General features: G+C 39.1%; 1 protein-coding gene across 1 annotated transcript in view; it reads left to right on the top strand.

Annotated features, from left to right (window-relative positions):
• LOC100267267 (uncharacterized) overlaps positions 1-13,311 on the top strand; it is a 28,830-nt gene that overhangs the window by 13,538 nt on the left and 1,981 nt on the right. The window contains exons 9-12 of the mRNA XM_002273224.5: positions 586-698; positions 795-855; positions 4,013-4,180; positions 13,056-13,157. Of these exons, the coding sequence (XP_002273260.1) occupies positions 586-698; positions 795-855; positions 4,013-4,180; positions 13,056-13,157 (444 nt within the window). The remainder of the gene's footprint in view (positions 1-585; positions 699-794; positions 856-4,012; positions 4,181-13,055; positions 13,158-13,311) is intronic.

The raw sequence follows: 13,311 nt of genomic DNA, 5'->3' as shown, positions 1-13,311 counted from the left end.
ATGCTCATCCCATCAGCGAAGAATCGTATGACTAAGCTTCATTCTTAATTGGATACTCTTGCCTCACAGATTCTTAATCTAGATAAATCTGCTTGGAAGAGAAACCATGATGACATGCTTGAACTTGAATGTCATCTAGGAATAATCATGATACTAACAATGAAAATTGTTTTAACTTGTGGAAATGGATGGAACTTTTAATGTATAATTAACACTATAATGTAAATGTCTGTCCTTATTGTTTCATGCAGAATTGATACATAACTTCATTAATTTTTGGTGGTGTCATCACCAACACAAATTATCCCTACCTGTCTGACCTGTTAGGACAAACCGTTTGACTACAATCTGTTAAACTTTTTGAAAGAAATATGCCATTCTCATCTTGCTATTGCAACAAATATGAAGCTACTCTGTTTTGTTTTGTTTTTTTTTTTTTTTTCATGTATACCTGTAAATAATCAGTTTATAACACACTTATAAATTTTTTTTGTAAACTGCTGTAAATATGTAGTGCTTTCAGTGTGGTCCCATATTGAGATCGCACTGTTTAGACTTGGTGCTAAATCTGTTGCCGTGCTGTAGGTAGCTTGGGAGCATGAACAGTTTTCAAGGCTAAGAGTTACTGCTGCCACCCTTTCTGAACTCTCTGTTGCGCCTGAACTGTTAGAAAGAACTGGCGGTCTGTCTGATAGCAGGTTGTGCTCTGGAACTTAAATTCTTTTTCTTTCTTATTCCTAGAATTTCTATTCTCTTTGAGGTAGCCATATCCTGAGAGATGGTATTCTGTACAGACACTTTTTGAATGAAGCTGCAATTATCAGAAGTATAAAGTTAGTTGCTGAGAGTCTTGCGGTAAGATCTCTATATTGGGAGCTAGAACCTGATTGTGGAGTTTCTTTTTTATCATGCTGATATACTTTTTTTCTAATTCTGTGGTGTCCCTATTGTTGTTTAATTATGCATAATCTTAAGAAAATGGAAAATTTTCTCAGTGTTTCATGAAACCTTAAACCTAAAGGAGCTGGGTTTTGTCATGAAACTCTAGGGATGTGGAATCAGGTACTTGTGTCTATTCACATCTGAGGAGATATCATTAGGTGGTTGGTGTAGAGGGGAATGATAAAGTCACTATCTCATTGGGATGAATAATACGTTCTGTTGAGAAAAAGGGTACTGTCCCTTGTATTCCATTGCATTCTGATCTACAACACATACAAAAGAAGGGTTGACAAGATCCCTTTAAATCAGCCAATCTGTTTTCTAGGGTTCTATTATGGAATTACCCAGATTTCTTGGTACAAAATATTGAGTCAACTTTTACTAGGATGGAATAATATTTGGCAGGAAAAATAATAGCAATACATATGGATCTTCATACAGCAATCCAAAATAATTTGCTGGTTTTTTGGGGCTATTCATCTAACAATCCCCTTTAAGCTGGTGTAAAAATATTTTGCATCTCCAACTTGTCTAAGATTGTATAAAATATGGGGACTTGATAGGCCCATGGTTAATACATTTGCCAATTGTCTAGAAGAGGTGACATATGATATGTAGAAGATAAGCATTTTTTTTTGATATGTAAAAGAGAATTGCATTAAAAAATGCCAAAAAGAGTGCGCCAAAGTAAACAGGACGTATATAAAGGCCGCTAAAAGATGGCCAAAAAAAAGGGGAAAGGGAAAACAAAAAACTACTCCCTCCTTTAGTGAGAACCCAACCAATCAATAAAATCACACAAGGACATTGGGCCTGCAGCTCTGTACAACTTAACAAGTTATGGAAGAGCAAGTTTTTTAGTCTTAGGACAGAGAGCTTCTGGTTTTTGAACAATCTTCTATTTTTCTCCTTCAAAATTGTCTAAAAGAGGGACAAAGGAGTTGCTTCCCGCACTTTTTTCAGTTTCCTTCCAACAAAAGACCCACACCAACCCAATAGAGTCTCTTATTGAGGAAGATAATACCCAAGTGCATTTGAATTGGGATACCAAGTGCATTTTCTACTGTCTTTCCTCAATGCAAAAGGCGAACACAATTTTCATAGAACTAGGATAAGTATTTTCATTTCCTGATTCAAGATGACGGGATATGAGAGGATGTTGTGGATTTTCCGTTCCTCAAATACACTTTTAGTTCAGAGGTGTTCCCTTTCCTTGAGCTGATCGTTAAGTTCATTGGCTGAATTTTCAATGAAAATTTTTCTACAATTTCCTCAGATTTTGGTACTGCTTCATTGGAAATCTGCTGGAATTTCTCATGTTCACTGGCTGATTCAATAAAGGGATCCAAGGCTAGCACATTTGAAACAACCAAGAATATTGGCACAAAATCCAAATTTTTTTGGGCTGAAAAAATCTTGAACAGTTGGTAAAGTTGATGTGAAATCTGAGGTAGAGGCATTTGACCACTGGTTGTGGAAGGACATCCCCACCATCCCCACCATTCCCACCATTTGTAGGAAAAACTTTTGATGGCTTATCTTCAATTCTTCCAATCTCCCCCTGAAGAAAGTGTCTGTTAAATAGGGTTGACTTGCAAAGAAGGTGACATCATTGGTGATATATGATCTTAAGTAGAATAATAATTGAAAAAGACACCTAAGAGCTCTTGGGTCAAGTTTATCTCTAGATTGTTTGGAAATGTGAATGAAAAAGACACCCGAATATTTTCGGAGGAAGAGTTTCAATACCCTTAAATTTAGAAAAAGACTTTAACAGTACATCCATAGGGAATTCGAAGTCAAGAACTTGAGGAGGCGTTTGATCTATTAGGAATGTAACAATCAAACTGGCTTCCTCTATATGATTTTAGAATATTCATTTGGCGGAGTAAAGACATAGCAACTTCCAAGATATGTCTATTTTTTCTCTTAGCTACCTCATTTTTTTGTATCTACACATGAAAATTGATGCACAATACCTTCATTTTGGAGATAGGTGACAAGATCATGATAGGAATATTCCCTCCCATTATCTGACCTTAAGGTGTGAATTTTGGTACCAAATTGGGTATGAACGGATTTATGGAAAGATGGAATTAACTTAGGTTTTAAAGAGATATGCCCAAGTGGTATGATTGTAGTCATCAATGAGGGTAACAAACTATCTAAAACTCGAAATCTTTAGAATTCTAGAGGGTTCGCAAATATTCATATGTCTTGAACTAAAAGAAGTTTTTTCTTTTCATTTCTTATTGGAAAAATTATATGATGGTACTTTGCAAACTCACAAACCTCACAATGAAAATCATGGGATTTAGTTTTGCCAAACGATGTAGGAAACATTTTTTTTCCAAGAAACAGAAAGGTGGTGTCCCAACTGTTTGTGCCATAGCCATATTTGATCAGTTTTTGAGGGGTCAATGGTGGAAACAAGAGCTTGTGGAATAGGATCACTAATCTACCAATGTGTATTGAGGTAGTAGAGTCCATCTTTCCTCATGCCCAATCATCCTCCCCATTATTTGGTTCCAAAAAATGCAATAAGAAGGGGTGAATGTTGCGAAACAATTCAAGTCCTTAGTAATTTTACTAATAGACAAGAGATTACTAGACAAGTTTGGAACATGTAACACTTTTTTCAAGGACAAAGAAAGATTGATGGAGGTTATGTGTTGACCAGTTATAGAAGAAAAAGTGTCATTAGCTACCTTTACTTTGGCCTACTTGGAAGTATTGCATAAGTGGGGAAAAAGAAAATTGGAGTGGCTTGTCATATGATTGGTAGCACCCAAGTCTATGATCCATGTGCTAGATAAATAATCCTTAGGAGTCACTTAAAGCTTCAACATTACCTGCTTGGACAAAAGAACATGAGGCGGTAATTGTAGTGGGATTTTGCGCATGTGTTTCAAGCTGGCTGAGAATTGTTTTCAGCTTTTCAAAATGCTCCTTGATTGTTCATTTGTTGCATGCTGATATGCATGATAGAGTCAAAAAAATTTTAACAAATTTTAGTTATGACTTTGTTCATCTGGTTTTATTTCTCTAATGTAATCTCTCCCTTACACAGAGGCACATCTATGGCCATGAGGGAAAGAACATTCAAATTTTTGCAGATGACAGTAGCTTGGCTGTTAACCCTTCTTACATTCAATCGTGGTTGCATCTGTTGTCACGGACACCTCGAGTGGCACCATTTTGCTCAAAGAATGACCCATTTATCCTGGCACTGAAAAAGGTTTGTTTGTTTTGCATACTTATTTTTTGTGCATTTTCGGATGATGTCTGTTGTGTTCTTTGCTGTTTATGGCAATGGTATTCACTTGAAGTTTTGCTGGAAATTTCAACTTGATGTTATGCCATGTTTAAATTCTTAATCATTCCACAGTTTCATTTATAGGTGAAACAAAATTCCACTGATAATGTGAATTTGCATTCATGTTCATCTTCAATTTCAGCCTTTCCTCCCATCTTGTAGGGACTGCCAATTATGCCTGAAAGCATATAATGCTCCTTGTCGTGATTCTGTGGTTTGTGAGTGTGAGGAGGATGGTTAGTGCAAGTATTTTTCAGTCAAATCCTACAAGTTACATTGTTCAAGAAATTGAGTTTCTTATTTGGAGAAGAGGCTTAGGAACCACATTTCTACTGAGCCATTATTAATTGTTTGGGGAAGATCCTTGCTGTTGTCCGGCTTATGTGAAGGGGTAGGACTCATAAATTGGTGAAGCATGTGCAAACACTAAGGATTCAACAAACCCCTTTCTCATTCATCATCAGTTTGCATGGTTTGTGGGTTTTGTTATTTGATATTGTTTTTGTTTCTGTGGTTGTTTCTTTCACAGTGAACAATGTCCTTTCAAGTTTGATAGGTTTTTTTTATTAGTACAAGGAATCTCACAGTGTTGAGATGGCTCTGCTGCACATCTTCTTGTGTTTTAGAGCATAGAGCTTCTGAAGGGTAAGAGCTATCTGATTTGAAGCTGGTAGATTTTCTTTTCCCTTAATCATTGTTTGAGTGGTCAAAGGTCCATTTGGAGTAAGAAAGTCTCTATTCTAGATTTTGATGATAGGTTGGGATGGTCGTTCCTTGTATACATCCTGTATACCAGTTTCAAAGATTTTGGAACTATTGAGAAAGTTTTTGGTACTCTTTGTTGAAATAATGCCAAAGTTAGGACTTTAATTTAGGAATAAAAAAGGAGAGATCATTTAGGATATTTCCTTATGATTTAGTTTCCTAATTTTAGGAGAGAATTAAGCTAGATTGATTTTTTCTTATTCAGTCATTTGTGTATATATATGTGTATGGTGTGTACCGATTAAAATCAATAAAGGAGTTCAGAAATTTCTTCATGGTATCAGAGCCAGTTTTCTGAAACCCTAATCCCTTCTGGCCATCTCTTATTCAGGCCATCACTCATTCCGGCCAAATCTCTCTGGCCATATCTCAATCCGATCATCTCTCTCTCTCTCTCTCTCATTCCGGTCATCAGTCCCTGCTCACTTTCCGGTCAGTCGAATCGTCGTCAGAAAACACTCACCGCCGGCAACTTTTCCGGCGAACTTTTCCGGCGACTTTCCGGCGACGATTTTTTTTCTACACCGCAAGGAGCGCCTGGAGGAGATCTCCAATTTGTCCCAAAGCACCGGAACCAGAAACCCATCCACGCGCCGCCCACGCGCGTTTTTTCGGCCGGCGACTGCATCTCACGCGCCGGCGCGTGAGGGCGCGTGAGCCACTTTCCGGCGACGCGCTTCCTCCTCCAGGCTCGCCTGACGCCGACCAGCCACCCTTCCTACCTGTTTGTGCAATCCGAGCCCTGCACGTGCCTCTTTTGGGGTTCTTTTGCTTCCGCGGGCCCTCTGATCAGATATTCCGGCGTCCTCCGGCTATTTTTTCTCAACTCCAGTCCCTGCACGTGCCTTGAAAAGTGTTCTTCTACCTTTCCGGTCCATGACAAAATACGGAATGGCATCATCACAAGTATCCAGCGTCACGTCACCAGAATCAGGGGGCAGATCTGAAATTCCAAACCTTGGTGGCAATGATTCCTCTCCTATTCTCATCACAGGACACAAATTAAATGGCCATAACTATTTACAGTGGTCACAATCTGTGTTGCTGTTCATTTGCGGTAAAGGAAAGGATGAGTACCTCACTGGAGAAGCAGTCATGCCAGAAACTACAGAACCGGGTTTCAGGAAGTGGAAGATTGAAAACAGCATGATCATGTCATGGCTTATCAATTCCATGAACAATGACATAGGCGAAAATTTCTTGCTGTTTGGGACTGCAAAGGACATATGGGATGCAGCCAAAGAAACTTACTCAAGTTCTGAAAATACTTCAGAACTATTTCAGGTTGAATCAGCTCTACATGACTTCCGTCAAGGAGAGCAGTCAGTTACTCAGTATTACAACACACTCACAAGGTATTGGCAGCAACTTGACTTATTTGAGACTCACTCATGGAAATGTTCGGATGATGCAGCAACATACAGGCAAATTGTGGAACAAAAGAGACTGTTCAAGTTCTTCCTAGGACTAAACAGGGAATTGGATGATGTTAGAGGCCGAATCATGGGCATTAAACCCCTGCCAAGTCTCAGGGAGGCTTTTTCAGAGGTTAGGCGTGAAGAAAGTAGAAAGAAAGTGATGATGGGATCAAAAGAGCAACCTGCCCCAACATTGGATGCCTCTGCCCTTGCTGCTCGGTCATTTAATAGTAGTGGTGGAGATCGTCAGAAACGGGATAGGCCTTGGTGTGATTATTGTAAGAAACCAGGCCATTATAAGGAGACTTGCTGGAAGCTTCATGGCAAACCTGCTGATTGGAAACCAAAGCCAAGGTTTGACAGAGATGGCAGAGCACACGTGGCTGCCAACTCTGAGAGCACATCTGTTCCCGAGCCGAGTCCATTCAACAAAGAGCAGATGGAGATGCTACAGAAATTATTAAGCCAAGTTGGCAGTGGCAGTACTACCGGTGTAGCCTTCACTGCTAATCGAGGAGGAATGAGGCCGTGGATAGTAGACACAGGTGCTTCTGATCACATGACAGGAGATGCTGCCATTCTTCAAAATTACAAGCCAAGTAATAGTCATTCATCCGTCCATATTGCTGATGGTTCAAAGTCAAAAATTGCCGGGACAGGTTCTATAAAACTGACTAAAGACTTATATCTTGACTCTGTCCTCCATGTTCCAAACTTGGATTGTAATCTTTTGTCCATTAGCAAATTGGCTCATGATCTCCAATGTGTTACTAAATTCTATCCAAACTTGTGTGTTTTTCAGGACTTGAAATCGGGGAAGATGATTGGCAGTGCTGAACTGTGTTCCGGGCTCTACCTCCTTTCATGTGGCCAATTCTCAAACCAAGTCTCTCAAGCAAGTTGCGTACAGTCTCAGAGTATGTCAGAGTCTTTCAATTCTGTGTCAAATTCTAAGGTCAATAAAGATAGTGAGATTATAATGTTACACTATCGCCTTGGTCATCCTAGCTTTGTTTACCTTGCAAAATTGTTTCCCAGATTATTTATCAATAAAAATCCAGCATCTTATCACTGTGAAATTTGTCAGTTTGCAAAGCATACTCGAACAGTATATCCTCAAATCCCATACAAACCTTCGACTGTTTTCTCTCTAGTACATAGTGATGTGTGGGGTCCCTCCCGGATAAAAAATATTTCTGGCACTCGATGGTTTGTGACATTCGTTGATGATCATACTCGGGTAACATGGGTTTTCCTTATGAAAGAAAAGTCAGAGGTCGGGCACATTTTTCAAACCTTCAATCTTATGGTTCAAAATCAATTCAATTCCAAAATACAAGTCCTCAAGTCAGATAATGCAAAGGAATACTTTACTAGTAGTCTCAGTACTTATCTTCAAAATCATGGCATTATCCACATAAGTTCTTGCGTTGACACCCCACAACAAAATGGGGTGGCCGAACGCAAGAATAGACATCTCTTGGAGGTTGCTCGGTGCCTTATGTTTTCCTCTAATGTTCCAAACTATTTCTGGGGGGAAGCTATTCTCACAGCTACCTATTTGATTAACCGTATGCCATCCAGAGTGCTTACCTTTCAATCCCCACGTCAACTTTTCTTAAAACAGTTTCCTCACACCCATGCCGCCTCTTCTGATTTACCACTCAAAGTATTTGGTTGTACGGCATTTGTTCATGTGTATCCTCAAAATCGTAGCAAATTTGCTCCTCGAGCAAATAAGTGCATTTTTCTAGGGTATTCTCCAACCCAAAAAGGGTACAAATGCTATTCTCCAACCAACAAAAGATTTTACACCACCATGGACGTCTCTTTCTTTGAACATGTCTTCTTCTATCCCAAATCTCATGTTCAGGGGGAGAGCATGAATGAACATCAAGTTTGGGAGTCTTTTCTTGAGGGTGTACCTTCTTTTCACTCAGAGTCACCAAATCCTTCCCAATTCGCGCCCACTGAGTTGTCCACACCCATGCCGTCATCAGTTCAGCCAGCCCAGCACACAAATGTTCCTTCTCCCGTGACCATCCAGTCTCCCATGCCTATTCAACCTATAGCCCCACAACTTGCTAATGAGAACTTACAAGTTTACATCAGGAGGAGGAAAAGACAGGAATTAGAGCACGGATCACAGTCAACATGTGGCCAATATATTGACTCTAATTCAAGTCTTCCTGAAGAGAACATAGGTGAGGATAGGGCTGGAGAGGTGTTAATTCCCAGCATTGATGATTCTACTTTGCCAATTGCATTGAGGAAGGGTGTTAGGAGATGTACAGATCATCCAATTGGGAACTATGTTACGTATGAAGGGTTATCACCATCTTACAGAGCATTTGCTACTTCTCTTGATGATACTCAGGTTCCCAACACAATACAAGAGGCATTAAAAATTTCAGAATGGAAGAAGGCAGTACAAGATGAGATTGATGCACTTGAGAAGAATGGGACGTGGACTATCACAGATTTGCCGGTTGGGAAGAGGCCTGTGGGGTGCAAGTGGATTTTCACCATAAAATACAAAGCAGATGGATCAGTCGAAAGATTCAAGGCTCGTTTGGTAGCTAGAGGGTTTACACAATCCTATGGGATAGACTATCAGGAGACTTTTGCTCCTGTTGCAAAACTGAACACTATCAGGATCCTTCTCTCATTGGCTGTCAATCAAGATTGGTGCTTGCAACAACTGGACATAAAAAATGCGTTTCTAAATGGGGACCTAGAAGAGGAAGTCTACATGGAAATACCACCTGGTTTCGAAGAAAGTATGGCAAAGAATCAGGTTTGCAAACTCCAAAAATCATTGTACGGCCTTAAACAATCTCCTCGAGCCTGGTTTGATAGATTCACAAAAGCAGTCCTGAAGCTGGGCTACAAACAAGGTCAGGCTGATCATACTCTATTTGTCAAGAAGTCTCATGCCGGGAAATTGGCCATATTGATAGTCTATGTCGATGATATTATTCTATCTGGAAATGATATGGGGGAGTTACAGAATTTGAAGAAGTATTTGTCAGAAGAGTTTGAAGTTAAAGACCTTGGAAATTTGAAATATTTCCTTGGTATGGAAGTGGCTAGATCAAGGAAGGGAATCGTAGTCTCTCAAAGAAAATACATACTCGATCTTCTTAAGGAGACCGGTATGCTTGGATGCAAACCAATTGATACTCCTATGGATAGTCAGAAGAAACTTGGTATCGAGAAAGAAAGTACACCGGTAGACAGGGGGAGATATCAGCGGCTTGTCGGGCGCTTGATTTATCTCTCACACACTCGGCCAGATATTGGCTTTGCAGTGAGTGTTGTAAGTCAATTCATGCACAGCCCCACTGAGGAACACATGGAAGCAGTCTACAGGATTCTTAGATATTTAAAAATGACACCAGGGAAAGGCCTATTCTTCAGAAAGACAGAGAACCGTGACACTGAAGTATATTCAGATGCGGATTGGGCAGGAAACATCATTGACAGGCGGTCCACTTCCGGATATTGTTCTTTTGTCTGGGGAAATCTTGTTACCTGGAGGAGTAAGAAGCAATCAGTTGTAGCCAGAAGTAGTGCAGAAGCTGAGTACAGAGCTCTTGCACAGGGAATCTGTGAAGGGATTTGGATAAAAAGGGTTCTTAGTGAACTGGGACAAACGAGTTCATCTCCAATTCTGATGATGTGTGATAATCAGGCAGCTATAAGCATAGCAAAGAACCCCGTGCATCATGACAGGACCAAGCATGTTGAGATTGACAGACACTTTATCACAGAGAAAGTGACTAGTGAGACGGTCAAATTAAACTATGTTCCTACCAAGCACCAAACCGCAGACATCCTCACCAAAGCTTTACCTAGGCCTAACTTCGAAGACTTAACTTGCAAGCTGGGATTATATGATATATATTCTCCAGCTTGAGGGGGAGTGTTGAAATAATGCCAAAGTTAGGACTTTAATTTAGGAATAAAAAAGGAGAGATCATTTAGGATATTTCCTTATGATTTAGTTTCCTAATTTTAGGAGAGAATTAAGCTAGATTGATTTTTTCTTATTCAGTCATTTGTGTATATATATGTGTATGGTGTGTACCGATTAAAATCAATAAAGGAGTTCAGAAATTTCTTCACTCTTATGAGGTCATCGTAGAAACAAATTTTGCACATCTTCTTGTGTATTGGAGCATAACTGTAGAACTTTTGAAAGGAAAGTTTGGGGAGGAGGAAGGGGGTGGAGGTCAAAAGTGGTGAGAGATTCCTATGGAGTTGGGATATGGAAAGAGATTGAGAAGCATTGAGAGCTTTTTAATTCTATGATTTCCTTTATGGTGGGTAATTGGAGGAGGGTGAAGTTTTGGAAAGATAGGTGGTGTAGTAAAGAGCCTTTATGTGAGATTTTTCCATCCTTGTTTGCCTTTTCTGATTCTAAAGAGGCATGGGTAGCTGATCTGTGGGAGCATAGAGGAGAAGGTGGCAATTGGAATTTCCGTTTTGTTAGGAACGTGCATGATTGGGAGTTAGGTGCCATGGAGCGCTTTCTTTCTGTACTTCAAGGATATTCGGTGAAAAGGGAACAAGAGGATGGAGTGGTTTGGAAGGGTGGGAACAAAGGGGTCTTCTCTGATAAGGGGCTTTATTCTGTGTTAGAGACTGGTAGTACAACCCCTTTACCTTTAAAAATAGTGGGGAACCCTTGGATTCCTTCAAAGGCGAGTTTCTTCACTTGGGAGGCTTGTTGGGGAAAGGTTTTGACTTTGGATCAGCTTCAAGAAAGAGGGTGGACTTTGGCCAATGGATGTGCTTTATGCAAAGTGGAGTTAGAGACCATAGATCATATCCTTCTTCATTGTGACAAGGCGAGATTGCTATGGCAGCTGGTGTTTTCCATTTTTGGTGTTTGGTGGGTTATTTTTGAGACAATTGGGGAAAGGTGCATTAAGGCTTGGACAGCAGCCCCTACTTGCATTTTCTGGACGCTTTGGAAGGAGAGAAACAAGAGCTTTTTGATAGTGAGGAATTGTTTGATCAAAGGCTAAAAAGTTTATTCCTAAACAATTTCTCTATGTGGGTTAAGGTAGGTGTATATGGGTGGTGGTTATACGCATTTGATTGTATTTGGGTATTGGGTGAGGGAGGGAGTATTTTTTTGTACTCTCTTGTCTACTTTTATAAGACCTGTATACTCTTGCGCTCTTTTCGCACTTTTTTTAATACAATTTCTTACTTATATAAAAAAAAAAACTATAGAACTTTTGAAGGGTTGGAGCTATCTGATTTGAACCTGGTAGATTTTCTTTTCCCTTAATCATCATTTGGGTGGTCGAAGGTCCATTTGGAGTATGAAAGTCTCTCTATTCTAGATTTTGTTGATAGGTTGGAATGGGGTGTTCCTTGTATACATCCTGGACACCGGTTTCAAAGATTTTGGAACTATCGAGAAAGTTTTTGGTACTTTTATGAGGTCACCGTAGAAACAAATTTCAAATTCAAATTTTCCTTTAATTTTTAAAATTTCCTCTTGCTACCACTTCAGAAAAGATACAATTTCTGCTCCAAGACAAATACAAGAATTAATTAATCTAAAAAATCATTATCATGATTCTAAATATTGTTCAATAACCTTAGGGCATATTTCCCATATTTAAACAACATTAAACAAGTTAGGAGGTTTCTACTTGCCTCTTAAGTGGTTTCATGTGTTGATCTAATGAAGAAGAAGAAAATATTGAAGCCCAAAATTCAATTCCAAACCCTAATGTCCTTTTCTTCTCCCTCTCTAGAGTTCTGCCTTTTACTGTGAACAATAATATTTCTTATATTGTTGAAAAAAATGCTTCTAAAGAAGTCTCAGGCCCAGTATTTGTGCCACTCATAAAGTTGTGTCTAGGTATCAATTTTGCCTAAACCAGTTGTCTTGTTGTAGCACTAACAAGTACTAGTGAAGAATTACATACCCTTGATGCTGAAAGAATTTATTAACCCATAATTTAATGTTATGACTCGGATACTATTAAATACGTTGTTGCTATCAACAATAATTATCAATATAAGGGATATTGTCGAAATAGTTCTTAAATACATATTTGCAATCAACAAGAATTATCAATATCAGGGATATTGTGAAAATAGCTCCTCTGTACTGAACTTGTTATTTCTTGTGTACTCAGTATCAACCATGCTCATATTCTACGAACAAATATGGTTAAAAAAATAGGGACAAAATTCAGCATGTGAAAAAAAATTACTTTTTATATGTTTGTGCTCTTGTGTGGTTATCATCCGGTGAAATGTAGTGTCTCTGGTTAAATACACATTTGCAATCGACATTAATACAAAACAATATTGTACAGGAACAAATCGGGTCAAGCCTTCAAAATTTCATTTTTTTTATTCTGTTGTGCAATAAGAGATCCATGGATGTGAATTCCACGTCTATTCTAGATCCAGTTGACTTGTTAGGATCTAGTTAAGGAGAAGGAAACTTTTTTGTTTCTTACCATCTTGTTTGCCATTTGGCGCCCTTGTATATGTGATTCATGTTATGATACCTAGAAAACAAGTCTTTTTGTCTTCAGCATTTGACTTTGATATGTCTGCTCGTTTCTATTTTCTGGCAGGAATTAGCAGATCATACTGTTGAGGTGAACGTGCAACATGAGGTGCTTGATGGGATGTTCACTTTCTATGATTCTACAAAGGCCAGACTTAACATTTACCAGGTACAAGTTGTATATTATTTTTCTGGCTGGGGACAGAAAAATTATCTATCAAAAAGGAAAATGCTAAGTACTTTGCTGTTAACAGACTATACGCATCAGCTTTATTCAACTCTTGTATCTAAAATCTTCAAAAATATAGTTTTTCTACCATGAG

Source organism: Vitis vinifera, chromosome 6 (assembly GCF_030704535.1).
Source record: "Vitis vinifera cultivar Pinot Noir 40024 chromosome 6, ASM3070453v1".
Classification (NCBI taxonomy): Eukaryota; Viridiplantae; Streptophyta; class Magnoliopsida; order Vitales; family Vitaceae; genus Vitis; species Vitis vinifera.
Note: the sequence above shows the minus strand (reverse complement) of the source record. Positions and strands in the feature narration are given on the sequence as shown.